The sequence below is a fragment of the Halichoerus grypus genome, chromosome 15 (genome assembly GCF_964656455.1).
Source record: "Halichoerus grypus chromosome 15, mHalGry1.hap1.1, whole genome shotgun sequence".
In the NCBI taxonomy this organism is placed as follows: Eukaryota; Metazoa; Chordata; class Mammalia; order Carnivora; family Phocidae; genus Halichoerus; species Halichoerus grypus.
In genome coordinates this window covers 17,545,409-17,565,865 of record NC_135726.1, presented here as the reverse complement: position 1 = coordinate 17,565,865, position 20,457 = coordinate 17,545,409, and the positions used below count along the sequence as shown (strand labels likewise).

The window sequence follows — 20,457 nt, the reverse complement described above, 5'->3', positions numbered from 1 at the left end:
CTTTAGGCCGGGCAGCCCTCACACCTGGCCTCTACCTGTCCCACCCGCATTCCCTGGACAGACGCAGCGCGCCCCTGGACCCCTTGCTTGAACCCACGTGCCGTGGGGGCAGGGTGTGAAGAATCGGTGTGGGGTCTGTACAAAGGTCCTGGTCAGCTCCCGGTCCCCTGAGGCCCAGTAACTTTCCGGGATTCACTTCTCCCCTTCTTCCCCTTGCTCTAACCAGGGTCTCTCAGCAGCGGCGAGCACTGGACTCTGAATCCACCCTCGGCCCGACTCGGTCCAGATCTCAGGTCAGGGACGAGCCACGAACCGGGGGTGAGGGTACACAAGGCTGGGTTGGGTATCCAGCAGCGGCGAGCTGGGTCCGACTCGTCCGGGACTGAGCAGAGAAGCCAGGCTGAACCCGGATCGATCGATGCGATCGATGCGATCGATGCGCTCGGCGCGCGGCGCGGTCCAAGGAGCGGGCCTGGGATCCGCAGGGGCGAGGCGGCGAGCTCCGACTGTGAGGGACGTGCCTGTCGGCGAGTCCCTATTGGCAGGCCGTTTGGGGGAGGCGGATGCTGATTGGCCCGGCCGCCGTGGCCGAGTGCGGGCGGTGGGGTTAAGCGCGTCGCCGCCGCCCCGGCCTAGGCGCGAGCACGGAGCGCTGAATCCGCACCTCGGACCTGCAGCGGCGGTGTCACGCAATGGGTCTTCGCCTCTGTCCCTACCATGCGGCGCTGCTCCCGGGTGGCTTCCTGTGCCTCCTGCTCCTGGCGGATCCGGCACTCCCGGTCGGACGTCCCCCTCCGGTGGTGCTGGGTGAGGCGCGCGTCCAGTCGTGGGTCCGTGTGTTCGTGGGTCCGGCAGGACGGGGTCCGGGGGCGGGGCGCTATCTTCCAGGTCTGCATCTGCTCTGAGCATGGGGTGGGGGAGCATATGACTGTCTTGCCCCCTGGGTCTGTCTGTCCACCTCCCGCCATGCTGGGTGCGGGTGTGGTCAACCTCTGCTCACCTTCCCCTGTAGAATATGGGGTAAGTGGGAGGGCTACGGTTCGGTTGTCCCTCAGTCCTCCTGTCTGCGTCAGTCCCAAAAGTTGCCTCGCTTTATGCCCATATTTTAGCTGGAGAGACCGAGGTCCTTTGGCCCCACTCCTGAGGATCGCCGGGGGCTCGGGTTTTCTCGGATTTGGTCCCCAGGGTCCTCATTGTTGGTTTGGGCATGGCTAGGAGGTTCTCTCGACCCTTCCAGCCCCATATGTTTCAGGAGGCATTATCAAAAGGAAGCTTTTTGAGGAAAGGATGGCTCTCCTAGCCTGCCACCGAGACTTCCCCCACCCCCAAACTTATCAAATGGGTGGCCTTAGGCCTGAGGGAGGAGGCTTAAAGGAATCTGAGAATGGCTAAAGACAGAGGTAAGGTTTGGGACAATGGCTATGAACAGATGTCAAGAAACATACCTGTACTCTTACCCTGCCAGACCAATTTGGACTGGGCTATATTGGGACTAGATGACCTCCCCTGCTTATCCCCTCCGTGGTCCTGGCCCCTGCAACTCTACGGGAGCCACAGTATTTCCTTGTGGTGGTGGACAGGGAAGAGACTTCTGTCTTGGGGGTCTTGGATGCTTCATTCAAGCATTGAGTTGGTGGCCAGCCAGGACTCCTAAAGGCACAGACATGTTACATATTGAATCTGCTACAGCATGACCCCCATGCTCTTTCTAATGGGAATATTTTAATGGGGATGATGCACATTGCAGAAGCGTAGGGTTGGCAGGCAGTGTGGTCCCAAGGGGGTCCCCCACCAGGAGCTCTAGGCCAGGAAATACCCCAGGGGGATGCTGGGCTCAGGTTCACCATGGTTATCTGGGCAGACATGGCCCTGCATTCCCTAAGCTTGCAGGGATCCCCAGAGATGAGGTCTGTGTTGGGCAAGCACAGAGAGTCCACCAACCCAGTCAGGAAAGGCTTCTTGGAGTGTGTAGCTAGAGCTGAGGCCAGGAGAGAGTACCAGGAAGAGCAAACTACATATTAGAGGGAGGGAGGTAAGCAGTCCAGGCTGTCTGCAATGGAGTTGGGGAAGGAGTGGATTGTGCAGGGCCTGTGACTGGTTGGGGCATCTAGACTTTGTCCTGTAGACCCACAAGGGGACACAGGTAGGCCTCAGTTCTGAATATGAAGGGTATGGCATTGGGAAATGTGTGGTCCCTGATGCACGCAGGCTTTTTGCTTGGATCACTGCGCTCATTAATTCATTCAGTTCTTGGTTGTCCTAGGTCACAGCAGAGGAGCCTCACGTTCCACCCAGAGTCACAGAATCCTAATCTGCCTAGCTTCTCAGAGAGTGAAGGTGTTGGCATCAGTTCTGGGAAACCCCGTGGTGGGCAGGGGAAGAGCTGTTCCTGTGCACAGAGCAGGGACCTGACCTTGGCCATCAGAGGATCGGCATCCGAGGGTGACCAGCCTCTATGAGTGAAACCCAAACTGGTGGTAGAGGAAGCAGAGACCAGAGAAGTGATACAAAAGAAGTGGGCAGGAGGAAACTGTAGCAAGCCATTTCTGCCCCTCTCAGCCTCAGTCTCCTTGTCTGTAAAGTGGGCATTGTAAGGATGTTCTCTCCCAGTGTTATTTGCAGTGAAGGGTACATAGATGTCTGTTGTCCTGGTTTTAAGCAACATGGGGCTTAAGAAATCACCACACAGCCTGTCCAGGACAAAGGGCATTCAGGCACAACATATCTGGTGGCTTCCTCATTTAGCCAATTCCTTTTTGGTGGAGACAGTGACCAAGGTCTCTGTGCTGTCATGCTGAAGACTCCCCACTTCTGCATCTGTATTGTTAGGGGAGGTGAAGGCAGGTGCCACACCTCCCTCCCATGGTAGCCCTGAGGACACAGATGATGTACAGGGAGGGCATGCCCTCTTCAAGGCTGGGTTCACAGAGCCCCGAGAACGCTCAGGAGAGCCAAGAGCTGGTTGTTCACTCGGGGATCATGGATTCTAATTGGGGATGTGCTTGGAAGGTGTCAAGAGCATGGCATGTAGAAGCAGGTGAGGCCTGAAAGGTCAGTGGGAGCACATATTCTGGGAAGGGCCTTAATGGTGGGCAGTGAAGCCAGGGGGATGGGTTTGAGTGTCACAAGGGCCCCAGGGCGCCGTGTAGACCAGGTTCTGTGTAGCTGGTCTGTTGAGCAGCTTGGGAGAGAGAAGTTATCCTTGGGGCCTGGGCACACCACCCCTACTGGGCCATGGCTGGAATGCTGTGAGGTTTCAGGGTAGCCACCTCTGCCACGGGGGCCAGGTGTGCTGAGAGGCTAGGGCCCTCCAGATGCTCTGCTCCCTGGAACCTTACTGGGCTCTCAGGAGGCTGGCAGCTACCTCTGTTCATTGCCCCGCTGCACAAGCCTGTCCTGGAGTGCCTTCTCTGGATTCAGTTTCGGTTGTTTAAGTGGCCCAGTGCTTTGTCCTGTTTCCCACTCCTTTGAGTGAACAAGGCCCTCCTCTGTAGCCTGGGACAGCTGTGGGTAGAAGGCCTATGGGTTCAAGCCTCAGGGGTCCCCAGCCTGCCAGGTCCAGGGCCTCATGCGTGCTCTGTGTCCCTCTGCAGTGCCCGGTGATTTGGGCAACCAGCTGGAAGCGAAGCTAGACAAGCCAACGGTCGTGCACTACCTGTGCTCCAAGAGGACAGACAGCTACTTCACGCTCTGGCTCAACCTCGAACTGCTGCTGCCAGTTATCATTGACTGCTGGATTGACAATATCAGGTGGGGGCTGGGGCACAGACGCCGTGCTGCTCACCGACCCGGCCTAGAGAAATCTCTAGAACCCGTTTCTGTCTCATCCCCACTTCAGCACACCCTGAGGTCACTGACCTCTTGCCCTTCTCCTTTCCTCAGTCTGAACGGCACCATCTCTGCACCCTCCCAGACAGAACTTTCTTCCCTTTCCTGCAGCTCTTGTCCCTACCCTTTCCAGTTATGCCTTGTGCTTCACACCCTCTGCGTGAATTCTTTTTTTTCTCCTTAAGATTTTATTTTGGGCGCCTGGTGGGGGGGGGGCTCAGTCGGTTAAGAGTCTGCCTTCGGCTCAGGTCATGATCCCAGGACCCTGAGATTGAGCCCCACATTGGGCTCCCTGCTCAGCAAGGAGTCTGCTTCTCCCTCTCTGCCCCTCCCCCTGCTCCTTCTCTCTCTCTCTCAAATAAATAAATAAAGTCTATTAAAAGAAAAAAAAAATCCCTACACCTAATGTGGGGCTCGAACTCAACAGTCTCGAGATAAGAGCCCCATGCTCTACCGACTGAGCCGGCCAGGCGCCCCCTTCCATGTAGATTCTATGCTCCAGCCCCTGTTCATAGCCTCAGTATGGCCTCCACTCCTTCCCTTGCCTCTGAGCTGGCCACTGGCCCCTCAGCCTCTTGTTCCTCCTGGGACATACCAGGTCTCCATGTCTTTGTACATGTGGTTCTTTCAGCCTGGAATCTACCTTTACACTCTTTGCCTGATAAATTCCCTCCCATTCACCCTTTAAAACCTGAGCCTGGTCCTTCTGGAAAGTTTCCCTTGCCACTCCCCAGAGCTCTTAACCTTTCCTTCCTCCGGGCCACATGCCTATTTCCTTTCATCCTTATCAGGTGCCAAACTTTGCTTCGAAGGATGTTTCCCTGCTAATAAGATAATGTTCTGGGAATGACTGCTTATCAAATACAGGCACTGTCCATATTATATACTTTCTTTCATTTAATCTTATAGTAACCCTATGAGACAGGTACTGTTTTCAACCCTGTTTACAGATGAGGAAATCTGGAAGCTCAAAGATTACAAAATTGCCTAGGGTCACTTAGCTAATAAGTGGGAGAACCAAGACTTAAACCCAGATTGTGTGACCCTGAGCTAAGACCCAGCTCCCTGAAGACAGAGGTTGTCTCTCTTTTATCTTTATAGCAGTAGAACCAGGAACACAACTGGTGCTCAGTAAATGTTTGAGCTGAATGGAGTCTCACAAATTAAATTTTTTTCCTGGAGACATACTAGCTGGTTCTCCAGGTGCCTTGCCTTTCCGTGTTGTTTATGACATCTGCTTTGTTGACTTTTTCCTCTTCTGTATGTGATCAGGGTTATTTCTGGGCTGTTGATCTGCAGTTCTATTTTTATACGAGAGACATGGTCTCAGGTACTGCCAATGGGAGGTTCGGGCTGATACTGAGAGGGGCTCGTCTACCTTCATTGGACATCTGACCTGTTTAGAGCTGCTTTGGCTTTGTAGAAAGTTTTCTACACTTTGCTGAGTGGCCATTGGGTTCATCCACAGATTGCCCTAGAGAAAATGGGTCCCCAGGACCTATTATTTGGGTCAACGTTGGTATCTTGTCAGCTTTCTGTGGCTGATCTTAGGGGGTTAGGACTCAGGGCCACCAAGGATCACAGGTCTAGCCTGTGTTTCCTTGGGCACATTTGTCTCCTTGGTATCAGGGAGGCCAGAACAGGGTTCCCGGCCTAGCACAAAGCCTTCCTCCTGTCTCCCACCGCCCTGTCCCATCATCTTCCAGGCCTTGTCCGTCCATCCACATAGCAGCCACAGGTGTTTGGGCCTTAGGGTGGGGGTTGCTCCGTTTGGTTCTGTTGTGTGCTACACTTACCCTCCCCTTTGCCTGTGGCGTGTTGGGTGGCAGGAGGTGAATCCACGAAGATGGGGCAGTGGGAGCATGCAAGATTAGGCTGACTGCCTTTTGGGTCAAGTGTGATGTGGATGGCAGAGCCAATTTCCCAACCAAATCCCAAGACCTGCATTCTGAGGTGGATGACATTGAGAAGGAAATACTGCCTTGATGGGGGTCCTTGGATTAATCTTCGGAATGAGTCTTGGTTGGGGTCTCAGGTGGATGTGGTTACTCTGATCTGTGCTTCATAAACTTGCTTTGTTACTTTTTAGTCTCCCCTATACTTGCCAAACATGAGGATAGTAAGGGAATATGACTCAAGACACAGGGCAGTATTAGGACACACCAGGTTCAGTGTCACCTCTGGATCATCAGCTCAGTATCCTCCCCTGATAGGCTGGTCTACAACAGAACATCCCGGGCCACCCAGTTCCCAGATGGCGTGGATGTGCGTGTCCCTGGCTTTGGGAAGACTTTCTCAGTGGAGTTCCTGGACCCCAGCAAAAGCAGTGTGGGTATGTAGCCCTTCCTCATGCCCTCCAGGGAACAGCTGGAAGTTCTGCTATATTCCCAGAGTGGGAGAAATGCTGTTAGTTTGAAAGGGTAGCCTGTAAGCTGTCTCTCAGCAGTGTAGCCACTGAGCCTTATGGCGCTCCTTCGGGGGTCTTCTACAGCGGCTGTCACAGCAGATGTCACCGTCTCCTTGTTGGGCGTGGCGTTGGGGCAGGCACTGGCTGTACTTGCCCTAATTCCCATACCTTACCGTCTGCAGGTTCCTATTTCCATACCATGGTAGAGAGCCTTGTGGGCTGGGGCTACACACGGGGTGAGGATGTCCGGGGGGCCCCCTACGACTGGCGCCGAGCCCCAAGTAAGTGGTCACTCTTGCTTCCTCCCTGACATCTTGGGAGGTGGGGACGAGGAGGTCACAGCCACCATAGGCCCTGGGCTCTCCCCTGCCTCCAGGGCCTCTCGTGTCTATCCCAGCGGTCACAGCTGTCACCCCCTAGTCAATCTGTTCTGTCCCTCCCCATCCCTCACCCCAGGATTTCCGGGCCTCTGAGCCCTGGGGAGAGCTAACGAGGCTGAGGAGGAGAAAAGGAGCTCCTAGGTTTCCTCCCTTCCTGGAAAGGGAGGGGAAAGCAGGCCATTCCCACTTAGATTTTAGCATTTTCCCCACCCACCTAGTCCTGGATCTGGCCTGAAGAACATTTAGTGGTTCAGGCCCCAGGACCCTTCCTTCCTGACCGCTGCCTGGCTCTGGCCTACAGATGAAAACGGGCCCTACTTCCTGGCCCTCCGGGAGATGATCGAGGAGATGCACCAGCTGTATGGGGGCCCTGTGGTGGTGGTTGCCCACAGCATGGGCAACATGTACACACTCTACTTTCTGCAGCGACAGCCACAGGCCTGGAAGAACAAGTACATCCGTGCGTTTGTGGCACTGGGTGCGCCCTGGGGGGGCGTGGCCAAGACTTTTCGTGTCCTGGCCTCAGGTAAGACCCTGTCTGACCTACCCGATATGGGGGCTGATGTGTCAGGAATGGTGCCCTCTCTTTCCTTCAGCAATGTCCTCCTGGGCAGCCTCGTGTCTTTTCTCTTGGGTGAGGATCCTTCTTTCTCCAGAGCGGTATGCTTTTCCAAACATCTCTTTTTGCAAAAGAGAGCCTAACGCTACTTAATTTCGTCTCTCCAGTTGGTGTCCTTGGTTATCTGTGTACATTTTTTTTGCACCGCATCCATGCACTGGCCCAGCTGTTGGGCACACAGGTACTTGTTGTGTCTATGTGTACACACATAGGCTGTGCTCTGGCCTGGCTGGCCTAACTTGGTTTGACCCAGAGTTCTTTGGGGGAGCCTTCTCCCTATCTTCATGCCCACCTTTGCCCCATGGAAGGAAGGTTGGGCTACAGTTTCCTGTTTATGAGTTACACCTCCATCTGTGGCAGTGGGGAGCCTTTGTGGGTAATGCAGGGAGGAAGCAGGTGCAGATTTCTTTGGGCCTGCTTGCCTGGCAGGGGGGAAAGCCACCTCCTTCCCCATTCCTCCCCAGTTCACCTGCCTTTTCATGACTGTCAGAGCCTGCCAGCTGTAGCCGTGGGGCTTTCCTCCCTCCCTCTGCTAGGACTGGGGGTGAACCCACGGCCCCTTACTTTAGGAGCCACGAGCCATGGCTCTGCTAAGCATCTGAGGAGTTTTCTTCCTCATATCATCAGCACTGCCTGACCTACTTGGTGGTCAACTGATAGTTGCCATCACGTTAGACTCAGTATAGTGACTGTGGATTGGCTGGACAGTGAATCCAGATATAGTGAGGACTCATTACAGCCACATGCTCTGTCCAGCCTGGACCTGAAAGGACAGATGGGGGCATGCCTGAGTTTGAGACAGGAGCTGTGGTGGGGCTCAGGTTCCAGCCTTTCAGAGCCTCCCTGTGAGTCCCCATAGAGCTGTGCCTCAGATTCTGGGGAACTGTTCTGGCAGGCCCTGACAGGGAGGTGGTAGTCATGGACTAGCTAGGGGCTTCCTTTTCCTCAGGGGTCCTACAGCCAGACCCCACAAGAGCTGAAGGCCTGTGGTCAGTCAGAGAGGTGGGGTGATGGGTGGCTGTGGGTCCTGAATACATCAGACGGCCCCTATTTCCAAGGTCCAGCTCACTCCCCAGAGGCCTCACTGGCTGTGTGGTTGGCATTCCCGTGTGAGAAGGGTTCTCGTTCTGCCTGCGGCCTCCCCTCCTGCCTCGTCTCCTGCAGGCCTGGCTGCCTGGGTCAGTGACAGGCCGATGAGTGGGATACGACCAGGGCTGGCTGGCGGCAGGCCTGAGACTGAGCCTAGGAAAAGAGAAACATTTTCATAACTCCGTGTAAGCAAAGAAAAAGAGGAATGTGTCCGTGGGCTGCCAATGTGCTGATTCACCTTCAGCAGGGTCAGTGCCCACAGCCTGGTGACAAGCGCTCAGTGGAGGGTACTGCTTACACAGGGCATCACCTTGTGGGTATGTGCTGCCTAAATCCCTGGTGATGAAGTGCAGAAGGAAAGAAACAAGGCCTGGTCGTGTGCTTCCCAGATGGAGCAAAAATAAAGGGAACATGGGAGGTGCAGTGACAGCGTGGAGGCGCTGGAGTGCTGACTGGGCCCCTCCCTCCCCTCCCTCCCCTCCCTCCCCTCCCCGGGGCCCCACAGAGGCCCAGCGGCGGCTCGGCTTGCGTTCCTGAGCACAGACTGAGCCAGCACTCTCCCTGCAGGAGACAACAATCGGATCCCGGTCATCGGGCCCCTGAAGATCCGGGAGCAGCAGCGGTCCGCCGTCTCCACCAGCTGGCTGCTGCCCTACAGCTCCGCCTGGTCGCCCGGCAAGATCTTCGTGCGCACACCCACAACCAACTACACGCTGCGGGATTATCGCCGCTTCTTCCAGGACATCGGCTTCAGAGACGGGTGGCTCATGCGGCAGGACACGGAGGGGCTGGTCGAAGCCACGGCGCCACCTGGCGTGCCGCTGCACTGCCTCTACGGCACCGGGGTCCCCACGCCAGACTCCTTCGACTATGAGAGCTTCCCGGACCGCGAGCCCAGAATCTGCTTTGGCGACGGCGACGGCACCGTGAACTTGCAGAGCGCGCTGCAGTGCCGGGCCTGGCGCGGCCGCCAGGAGCAGCCAGTGTCTGTGCAGGCGCTGCCGGGCAGCGAGCACATAGAGATGCTGGCCAATGCCACCACCTTGGCCTATCTGAAACGTGTGCTCCTCGGGCCCTGATCCGTGCGCCAGGCAGGGCTGTGGGACGGCCTGGCGACGGCCGCTTCTCTTGTCCTGCGGGGCTCTCGCCGCCCGGGAGTTCAGCAGCTCGGGACTGACTGCCTCAGGTCCTCAGTCTCGGGTTGCGACACGTCTGCCATTGGGAAGTGCTGTTTCTTGTCCTTCCTCTGTGGGAGTGAGGAAGGAAGAAAGAGTCTGGACTCACTTGGGGGATCCTTGCTGGAAAGAATGCTGCTGCTGTTGGAATTGCTGTGACCTCAGGACTGGCTCCGCAGGAGGGTTGGCGCCCCAATCCTGAACTCAGGGGCCATTTGTTCTCATACCCCTGTGGCCTTTTCACACTCACCCACCAGGCCCTGGTCCCTCAGTCTTCCTGTGAGGGCTATCACTGAGCTGTGGTCCCTGTCCCTAAAGGTCCCAGGGCTGGACTCCTGGTCCCTACGGTGATCTTCCCACACACTGGCCACAGGTAGGCTTGCTACTGGCTGCGAGTGGCTGGAGCTGCCGGCTTCCCCGTGGCCTAGTCGCTCAACAGCCTGACTGTGGCTTTCTGGAGGCAGCCTGGTTCCTCCTGCAGACAGGGGTGAGTTGTGTTCTCCGTGGTTCCCAGGTCCTGGGGCATTCACTCCTACCTCCCTCACCTCCAAGAACAGCCTAGCTCGGGATCGGGCAGCAGGTGGCCCTCCATTTCTTGGAGGTGCTGTCCCAGGAGGCTTGATTCCCCTTGGTTGTGTTGTTACCCACAGTGTTGATGCTGGTTCCCTTTGCCCTGGGACTGTGGTTCAAGGATGAGACCAGGGCCCAGTCTCATGGCCTTTTAGGTACTCATGAAGAAAACTCAAGGAAGTAGCTAAGGCCGTTCAGAGGTACCCTGAGCTGCCCTCTTGATAACCCCACCACCACATTACCACCCTGCCCTGGGGTTTTTCTAGCACCCAGGTGGGCTGGCACAGCGCTGAGAGGAGGTAGGGCTCTTGCCCGTCTTGCCCAGCACCTACTCCCACCAGGCAGCTCACTGGTGTTTAGTCTGCAGAGACTAGCCCAGAAACTTGAGTGGGCCCCTGAGAGAGCCAGGTGGCTTGGGGCTCCCCGGGTAGTTTTTTGTCTGCTCCAGAGGTGCTTCATGGATCTTCCTATGATAGCAGGGCTGGAGAGTCTGAATCTGCCTTGGTGGCAGTCATCTCCAGGTGGGCGATGGCTGTAGGCCAAGACTCGAGTCTAGCCTCTAGGATGGGACCCCAGAGCCACAGTTGGGCCGGACTGGACTGCTCTCCCACCAGGTTTCTGTGGAGCTGGTTTTCTCTTTGGGAACATACCCAGCATCTATGTCTCCTTTTATTCCTGGATGGTGGGCCCCTCATGGAGCTCTAAGCAGGCTGTACCTTGATTCTGGCAATAAAAATATTCTGGATGCTGTAAAGTACCCTGGCTGAGGCTCTGTTCTGAGCATGAGAGGAGGGAGGTAGTGGAGGGGTGAAGGGGCTAGAGAGGCAAGTAATCAGGCTGGACCCTTCCTGGGGCCTTGATGGGTTCTCTCAGCACCAAAGCATGGCTCCTATGCACCTATTTGGGCCTTACCCTCCTGCCCCATCTCCTGGAATCTATTTCCCCTCCTGGGATTAAGAACCAGGACCTGAAACATTCCCACTGGAATGTGGCTCCTGCTTTCCCTCTGCTCCTGCTTGGCCGGCAGGCCCCACATACTGCCACAGAGCTGGGGGCAGAGGACAATCCTTCAGGTCACCCTGGCTGGACTCTGCTGCCCAACCTTTTTGTCCTCTCTAACCTTTCAGGTCTCAGCATCTTTTGACCCTAGAGTTCTTTTTAAGACACCAACCTTCTACTTTGTTTCTTCAGTTTGTCTGCCCACCATCTGTCTCCCTTGGGACAGAGACTGAGGGAGGAGGAGAAACTAGGCTGAGACTAGGTCAGACACCAAGATGGGCAGAGACAGGGACCGAGACGGAACCAATGGAGATGGATAAAGACAGGGAAACAGAGAGCCTGATACAGGGAAACATGTATAGGGATGGGGTCCAGGACTGTCTGTGGTGCAGAGCCCAGAGAGGGGGTTGAGGACTGTGGGGCTGGTGGGAGCCCCAGTACCTGCCACCTCCACAGAGCCAGCCCTGCCTGGGCTTCAGGCTTCAATACACCCTGGACCACTAGAGGGCGCTCTGAACCCTCACTGCATTAGTTATTGACCAAACTGGAAGACGGCTGGCCCAGAGAGGGTGAGGATGCCCAGCGATACATGGGTCCAGCTGCAATTGCTGGCTCTGGTAAAAGGATAACAGCACAAAAGGGTGCAAACCCTTACCTCCAGGTCCTACTCAGCCTGAGTCCCAGCTCTGCCCTGACACCCACCCTCCCCTGCCACTCCTTGTGATGGCCTTAACAGCCACCTACTCACCCCTGACCTGTTTTAGCCCCACTGCCATCCTTGGTTTCACAGCTGCAGAGAGAGAGCATGGAGTCACAGCAGGCTTTAAGACCAGATGACTGGGGTTCAAATCTGAGCTCTACCAGCTCCAGGTAAGTAGCCTGGGGAGTCTCCTTACCTCCCTGAGCCTCAGCTTGCTCATCTGAAGAATGGAGCTGAATAAATGTGCCCTGCAGGGTGGTCCTGAGGAACACTGATGGTATTGGGGAACATCCGATTCAGTGCTTGCTGCATAGTGGGCTTTCACGGCGGGTTGTTGTAACCGGGTGTGAAGACAGCAAAGCCAGAGAGCTGGATGTTGGCAGGTCATGTATGTGTTTGTTGCAGGGATAAGTGGACCAGCTGCCACTGAGTGACACAAGTGAGCGCGGTCCTTCCTCTGCCTGGCCAGGGAGAGAGAAGGAAGGGATCCAGGGGTTAAAGGGTCAGATTCTAATATAATTCTAATTATATTAGATATTCTAATATCCAAATATACACATACTCTCATTCACACTTAGGGAGGGTAGTCCAAGCAGAGAGCACAAGGAGGGCATACGAGTGAGGGTTCTTTAAGGTTCATTGTCTCAGGTCTATAGGTAGGAGAACGGAGGGGTTTTTAGGCAGAGGAGATACAAAGTCAGTCTCCCGTGGGGATGGGTTAGAAGGAACAGGGTAGGGATCGGGAGGCTACTAGAGCTGGAGTGAAGAAAACCATGAGAAAACCTGCAGGTCCTTGGGGGGCAGGAAGGAGGAAGGTGTGCTGCCCATCTCTGGCTGCGTCACTGGGTGATGGGGAGCAGGGCTTTGGGTATGGTCAGTCTGGAATTAGAGGGTGTGCAGTTGTAAACACTTGTCAGGGGAAATGACTCCATGTCCCAGGAGAGAGTCATGGCTTGAGGTTGTGGAAAGGAAGCTAAGGCGGAGGGCTCAGCTGCCCATAAGGTCGGGAGACCTAGAAGAGCCCAGAGCTACCAGAGGAAAAGAACCCCTAGGAGGAAAGGAGGAGGAGCAGCCAGAGGTAGAGGAAGACAGGAGGGCGCAGCTCCCCCCCCTCCCTGGGATGTTAGTAGGGTCACACAAGTTGAGGATGGAAAAATGTCCTCAAGCCTGAGCCCCAGGGGGCGGGGTGGGGGGGGGGTTGGCTACAGAAGCACAACAGTGTCCATGTGTCTGTGGAGGCCTCAGTGGACTTGAGCTGGAGCTGAGCTGTGAATGTGGGAGGACAGGTCCTGGGTCTGTGTCTTCCTAAGGTGCGTAGGGAAGGGGATGGTGGTGAACAGGGTATGGCGGCTGTTTAGAGCTCCTTGTGTAAGCTGTGTGGCCAAGAGCCACATAGGAGCCGGCTGTGCGGGCCATTTAGAGCGAGGGTGGCCGGGCCCTGGTCACGGGCAGCCAAGTGCACGCAGACGCTGGGACCGCACTCCCGAGCCGGGTCGGCCGACCCCTGAGGCCCGGCGGCCCCAGAGGCCCAGAAGCGACGCCGCAAGCCAACCCCGCGCGCGGAGCTAGGCGTCCTGTCCCGACGCGGCGCGCGCTGTCGCGATCCGGCGGCGCGTGACGTGGCGGGGGCGGGGCCTGAGCGGCCGGGGCGGCCCAGGCGGTCGAGCTACCGAGCATCCTGTGGGCGCCTGGCTACTGCGAGGTAACGGGCCGCGGGCGGGCGCGCGGGGGAAGCGGGGCCGGGGCCGGGCCGGGGCCGGGGCCGGGGCCGCGTCCTGGAGGCCGAACTTTCCGCGCGGCCGCCGCCGCCGCAGCGTGCGGGGTGCGGGCCCGCCAACCCGGGCGCGGGGCGGGCGGGCGGCACGTGAGAGACGCGGCGGCGAGAGCGTGCCGGAGGGGTGACGCTGTGCGTGTAAGAGGGACTGCGAGCGTGAGGGTGGCTCCAGGAGTGGGGGGAACCCTGAGTGGGAGACCCAGCGTGTGAGGAAGACTACGTGTGTGAGTGTGAGAGACCCCCTGAGTCTGAGCGTGACTGTGTGTGCGCGCAAGAAACACCCTGAGTGAGCAGATGACGCTGATAGTATGGGAGAGACCTTGGTGTGAAGGAGACTCTGGGTGTGCGTGAGAGACAGGCGCCCTAGACCAGAAGGGGGGAGAGAGGGGGGGGGGAGAGAGAGAGAGAGAGAGGGAGGGAGGGAGTGTGTGTGTGTGAGAGGGAGAGAGAGAGAGGGAGAGAGAGAGAGAGAGAGAAACCCTGAGGGTGTGAGAGCCTGAGTGTGAGGGTGACTCCACGAGTGTGGGAGAGGCTGAGAGTGTGAGGGACACTGTGGTGATAGAGTCCCTGAGTGCGATGCTGACTGTGTGAGAGACGGGGAGATACCGGAGGCTGAGTGTGATGAGAAGGAGAACCTGGGCTGTGAGAAACTGCAAATGCAAGACTTTGTACCGCAGGATCAGAGCTTCCTGGGATGCTGCGAGATTGTCTGGGGCCCGCCCGAGCTTGCAGGGCTGGCCTGTTGGTGCTAGGGAACCGGGTGCTCCTGCTGTGATGGCTCTCTCTCGTGTCTTCATGTCCTGTCACCTTGTTTGATCATCTCATGTTATAAATGGAAGGAGATACTTGTAAAACATTCTGAGAATTCTTCACTAAGCACTGAGCAAACAGTCTGGGTACCACATTGTGTAATGGTCAGTATAAATTGGAATCAATATTTAACAGATGTTTTTGAGTACCTCTTGTGTGCACTGGGCTGTGTGCTTGGTGACACAGTTCAAAAGAATTCGGTCTCTGCCCTTGATGGGGGGAAAAAAGCACTGCCAGCAAATCTAGCATCGTGGTAGCCGAATGCTCAGCCATCTGGTGCTTCTCTGAGAGCTGCTCTCTGATTTGAAGATCTGGGAGGAGCAGACTTTTTGAAAGTCTGTGAGTGCTTCCTGAGCTCATTTTTGTCTCTCTTTGCTTGCTGTGAAGCCCTTTAGGAGGAAACTGCCCAGTCTGCCTACATTGCTAAGGTGCCCTTGTGTACTAATGGCTTTTGCTTCCCAACTTTGTTCTCAGACTGCCATTCAAGTTCTTATATTTGATTTCCCTCTCCTGACAAATACGCAGAAAACCACAACAATTTTTTTCTTATCTTCCGTCTTCCCTGTCTGGCTGTGGACATATTTTTTTATTGCAGACTAAAAGTAAATACCAGTTATGTGACTGATCTCCTTGGCCCTTCTTGGTACAGGAGATTTCCTGACCTCTGTCCTGTGTGTTTCCTGCTATAGTCTCCAGGGTGTGGATATATTTTTACAAAAGTGACACAAACAGGGCTTACAGGACCTGGGACTTGGGGAGCAGCAGCTGTCTAGACATGCATGATTTGAGATGACCGGGTTAGTTCTCTGACACGTGTGGGCTGGTTGCTTCAGTTACACTCCACTGTGGGTGTGACGGAACTTCTCAGTAATTGAGTGCTGCCCCTGCCAGGCATGTAAAACTTAAATTTTACAAAGGGAAATATCATCCTGTTGCTTATTAGGTTCGTTTTTTGATAAGCTGCCTCTTACTCTTTGTTGCAGAGGTTAAATGGCCAAGACAGACAAATGGAATTAGGCCTTGCTGTGAAGACTTCCATTTTCTTCTCAGTACCTGACCATTTATGATGAGGCAGCTTATGAAAGTGTGATGTTTGCTTATTTCCTCGCAGGTGAATATTATTGCTCTGTTCTCTATTAGATCTTGGATCTTTGCGATTTGTAAAGAGTTTCAGTTATTTGTGCAAGATACGAACAGGATACTATTAATGAAAAATGGCTCACATATAATTAACAGTTATGTAACACTATATTATATAAAATTGTATATTAAATTGTTTCTTTTTCTAAAGAGTAATTGTGGTGGTTTATAATTAAAGATACTTCAATGAGGTTGTTAAAAAGAAATTGAAAACCAAAGTCAATGGAAAAGACTAGATATCACATACTGTTGAAAGTGAGGGTATTTATTCACTGTGATTAGGTGCTGAATTTGATATTGAGTTTCCTGGTATCTTAGGCAAAAACATAAATGTAGAGTTACGTAACTTTTTCATTTGATATAGGGATACTATATATAGAGAGAGAGAGATAGGGAGAGAAGGAGAGTTAAGCATTAAAAAAGTTAACGCCTATTAATTGTGGAAAATATATAAGACTCAGAGAAGTATAGAAAAGAAAGAGTCCTCTATGTTTTCACCACAGTAGAGATTTTAGTATTTTTCTCAACAATCTTTTCCCCTATGGTCATTAATTATAAAAGAGTTCTCTTTTTTTTTTTTAAAGATTTTATTTATTTATTTTGACAGAGACACAGTGAGACAGTGAGAAAAGGAACACAAGCAGGGGGAGTGGGAGAGGGAGAAGCAGGCTTCCCGCCGAGCAGGGAGCCTGATGTGGGGCTCAATCCCAGTACTCTGGGATCATGACCTGAGCCGAAGGCAGAGGCTTAATGACTGAGCCACCCAGGCGCTCCAAGAGTTCTCATTTCATTTTATTTTTATTTATTTATTTTTAAAGATTTTATTTATTTATTTGACAGAGAAAGACACAGCGAGAGAGGGAACACAAGCAGGGGGGAGTGGGAGAGGGAGAAGCAGGTTTCCCACTGAGCAGGGAGCCCGATGTGGGGCTCAATCTCAGGACCCTGAGATCATGACCTGAGCCAAAGGCAGATGCTTAACGTCTGAGCCACCCAGTTTCCATTTTATTTTTTTAAAAGATTATTTATTTGGGATGCCTGTGTGGCTCAGTTGGTTGGGTGTCTGCTTTCTGCTTGGGTCATGATCCCAGGGTCCTGGGTTGAGCCCCACATTGGGCTCCCTGCTCAGCGGGGAGCCTGCTTCTTCTTCTGCCTGCAGCTCCCCCTGCTTGTGCTCGCTCACTCTCTCTCTCTCTCTCTGACACATAAATAAATGAAATCTTAAAAAAAAAATAAAGATTTATTTATTTTGAGAGAGAGAGAGAACATGGGCATAGGAGGAGGGCCAGAGGGAGACAGAGTCTTAAGCACACTCTGCGCTAAGCACAGAGCCCAACATGAGGCTCCATCTCACGACCCTGGGATCATGACCTGAGCAGAAACCAGGAGTCAGACGTTTAACCAACTGTGCCACCCGGTGCCCCTATAAAAGAGTTTTTTTTTTTTTTTTTTAAAGATTTTATTTATTTATTTGAGAGAGAGAGAGCACATGAGAGGGGGGAGGGTCAGAGGGAGAAGCAGACTCCCTGCCAAGCAGGGAGCCCGATGCGGGACTCGATCCAGGGACTCCAGGATCATGACCTGAGCCGAAGGCAGTCGCTTAACCAACTGAGCCACCCAGGCGCCCTAAAAGAGTTTTTAAATCCAGGTTGTAAAGTATTCTTTGTAATTGAACTTTGAAAGATTCTTCCTTTTTTTTTCCCCTGAAAATTGCATATGATAGTTTCATGGTTAAATTTTCATGAGGCAATGTTAGTGGTCTGATGAATTCCTTTATTATCTGGTACAGGAGCCTGTAAAATAGGATGAAAACCTGCTAGAAAGCTGCACTGTGTCCTTACAGGCAGGGTTTAATGTTAGTTTTTCACAACAGAAACTTAGAGGGTATGCTGAATTTGGAAATTGTCTTCAATAGTGATTTTTTTATTTTTTTACTTTTTAAAGTAAATGTGTTTTTTTTTTTTAAGATTTTTAATTTATTTATTTGACAGAGAGAGAGAGACAGCGAGAGAGGGAACACAAGCAGGGGGAGTGGGAGAGGGAGAAGCAGGCCCCCCGCTGAGCAGAGAGCCCAATGTGGGCCTCGATCCCAGGACCCTGGGATCATGACCTGAGCCAAAGGCAGACGCTTAACGACTGAGCCGCCCAGGCGCCTCTTCAATAGTGATTTTAGAAACTGTATGAGAAAGAGAGACTGAGAATCTGATAACTGTGTGTGATCTTCACGTGCCGATTTCTCTTATCAATTGGATAAAAATTAAAGGCAGAAGGATAGCCAGTTCAGAGAGGGTGATCTGGTAAGATTTTGTTGCACACTCTTTCCCCTAAATACCAGGCTACTGAGCTGGAGATAGCGGCTTAGTTATGAGCTCCTTGATTTTCATCCCATTGTTGAAGAAGGTCTGCAAATCTATTCTGTGGGGATAGATAAACAATGCATCTCACACAGGTATGGACTGCCCTTTTGAGAATGTATGTAGATACTATGGTGACTGATTAAATGCAAATGAATTCAAAACCATTATTGTAGTCAGAGTTGCTTTTTATCATTTTTTTCTCCATCATCTGTTACTTAAAGAGCAAGTACTTTGACAAAATGTTAGGAACCACTTAAGGTCTTAGACTTTCAGTAGGGTTTGTTGTGTATTTTCTCTTAGCTATTTTCTGTCCTTGGTATATTTTATTCAGTGATCAGGGACTGAGTACTGAACCTGTGCTAGGCCTTGTCCTGCGTGCTGTTAAAATAGATGAGGAACTCACAAACTAGTTGGGAGACTGAAGCTAAGTAAATGCAACAGAATGAGGTGGTTGCTAAGGCAGAAGTATGTACTACAAATCTTATGGGCACAAAGAGATATATGGAGAAAGATGGCAGCTAGGCTGTTGGGGAAACGGTGGTAGAAGAAGGGTGTTAGAAGCAGAGGGCTCAGTATGAGCAAAAATATGTTTGTCTGATGGACTCTGGAAACCCTGGACTACTCCAGGTTCTAGAAACTGCAAGTAATTCAGTGGGACAGGACCTTGGGTGGGACTTTGGGGTCGGGGTGGGGTGGGGTGCGGGATATAGTGATAAGGCCCTGCTAAGAAGGTTGGAATTGGTCTTAAAGGCCTCAGGCAGCAGCTTGAGGGAAGGTTCCTAACAGTGTTCTGATACCAACTGAGATATAGTAGGGTTGATACTCTGTTGTGAAACTTGAGGAGCCAAAGCAGTGTTTTTTCTGCTTAGAAGGTTGTCTCCCACCTCTAGCCTGTTCCGCTCTCCTATGTGGAGGTAAACCCTATTGCAGATGCTATTTTTTTTCTTTCCCACTCAGAATTCACATAATTCCTTAGACAAGAGCTATGTTGGGACATTCCATTTTCAGGCCTTCTAGATCTTGCTGATTTTTTTTTTTTCCCCCCACACCCCCTCCATGGGGCTTGAACTCATGACTCTGAGATTAAGAGTCTCATGTTCTACCGACTGAGCCAGCCAGGTGCCCCTAGATCTTGCTGATTATTTGTCTGCGTATTCTGTTGATGACTGAGAGAGGTGCTTTGAAGTCACAACGTAATCGTGGATTCGTGTATTTCTCTTTTCATATCTACGATATTGCTTTATGTATTTTGAAGCTATGTTGTTGGAGGAAACACACACTTAGAATTGTCTTCTTGGTGAATTAACCTCTTTATCATTATGTAATGTCCCTCTTTATCCCTGGAAGTATTTCTTATTCTGAAGTTTATTTTGTCTGATGTGAATATAGCTACTCCAACTTTCGATCAGTGTTTGCATGATTTATTTTTTCCTATCTTTTTACCTAGAACTTATTTATATTTATTTATTTATTTGTTAATTTTTAAGTAGGCTCCACACTCAGCATGGAGCCCAACGAGGGGCTTGAACTAACTACCCTGAGATCAAGATCTGAGCTGAGATAAAAAGTTAACCAGCTGAGCCACCCAGGCACCCCTTTATGTTTTTATATTTATTATTTTTTTAAGATTTTATTCACTGAGAGAGAGAGAGCACAGAGGGAGAGTAAGAGGGAGAAGCAGACTCCTTGCTAAGCTGGATCCCAGGACCCTGAGATCATGACCTGGGCCGAAGGCAGACGCTTAACCAACTGAGCCACCCAGGCGCCCCAATGTCTTTATATTTAAAGCGTGTTTCTCATAGACTACATGTTGGGTTTTGCGTTTTTATCTAATTTGTTCTGTCAATGTCTATCTCTTAATTGGTATGTTTAGATCACTTACATTTCATGTTATTATTGGGATGGTTGGGTTAAAATCGTCCATCTTGCTAGTTGTCTTCTGTTTTCTATTTGTTGCATATGTTCTTTTTTCTGCCCTCTTAAAAATTTTTTATTATTTAAGTATATTTGATATGCAATGTTATATTAGTTTCAGGTGTACAACATTGTGATTCCACAATTCCATACATGCTCACCATGATAAGTCTAGTTACCATCTGTCACCATACACTGCTATTACAATATTATTGATTATATTTTCTATGCTGTACTTTAAAAAAGATTTTATTTATTTATTTGAGAGAGAGGAGAGCATGAGCGGCAGAGGAGCAGAGGGAGAGGAATAAGCCGACTCCCACTGAGCATGGAGCCCTACTCGGTTGATCCCATGACCCTGAGATCATGACCTGAGCAGAAATCAAGAGTTGGAGGCTTAACTGAATGCGCCACTCAGGCGCCCCTATGCTGTACTTTTTATCTCTGTGACTTATTTATTTTATGACTGGAAGTTTGTATATCTTAATACCCCTTCACATCCCTTCACCCCCCTCCCCTCTGGCAACCACCAGTTTGTTTTATGTATTTATGAGTCCTTTTTTGTTGTTCGTTTGTTTTGTTTTTTAGATAAGTGAACTCATAATGATACTTGTTTTTCTCTGCCAACTTATTTCTCTTAGTGTAATACCTTCTAAGTCCATCCATCTTGCTGCCTGCTTTTGGTTTGAGTATTT

General features: G+C 52.1%; 2 protein-coding genes across 5 annotated transcripts in view; both read left to right on the top strand.

Moving 5' to 3' along the window:
• The first annotated feature begins 566 nt into the window (after positions 1 to 566).
• PLA2G15 (phospholipase A2 group XV) lies at positions 567 to 10,825 on the top strand. Of its 2 annotated transcripts, none has more exons than XM_036109189.2 (6): positions 567 to 807; positions 3,594 to 3,750; positions 6,042 to 6,160; positions 6,418 to 6,516; positions 6,917 to 7,141; positions 8,891 to 10,825. In XM_036109189.2, the coding sequence occupies exons 1-6, from the start codon at positions 693 to 695 to the stop codon at positions 9,400 to 9,402; spliced, it is 1,227 nt and encodes a 408-aa protein (XP_035965082.1). In that variant the 5' UTR covers positions 567 to 692; the 3' UTR covers positions 9,403 to 10,825. The 2 variants fall into 2 exon arrangements, with proteins under 2 accessions (XP_035965082.1, XP_035965083.1); XM_036109190.2 differs by having other exon boundaries at positions 7,042 to 7,141; positions 8,891 to 9,337.
• A 2,525-nt stretch (positions 10,826 to 13,350) lies between these two features.
• Positions 13,351 to 20,457, top strand: part of SLC7A6 (solute carrier family 7 member 6) — a 34,934-nt gene continuing 27,827 nt past the window's right edge. For 2 of the 3 annotated variants that reach the window (XM_078063716.1, XM_078063714.1), the window contains exons 1-2: positions 13,384 to 13,469; positions 15,335 to 15,462. The gene's annotated coding sequence lies outside the window, so the exon portion shown is untranslated. Of the gene's footprint in view, positions 13,470 to 15,334; positions 15,463 to 20,457 lie in introns of all 3 variants that reach the window. The other variant, XM_036109186.2, reaches the window with a different exon arrangement.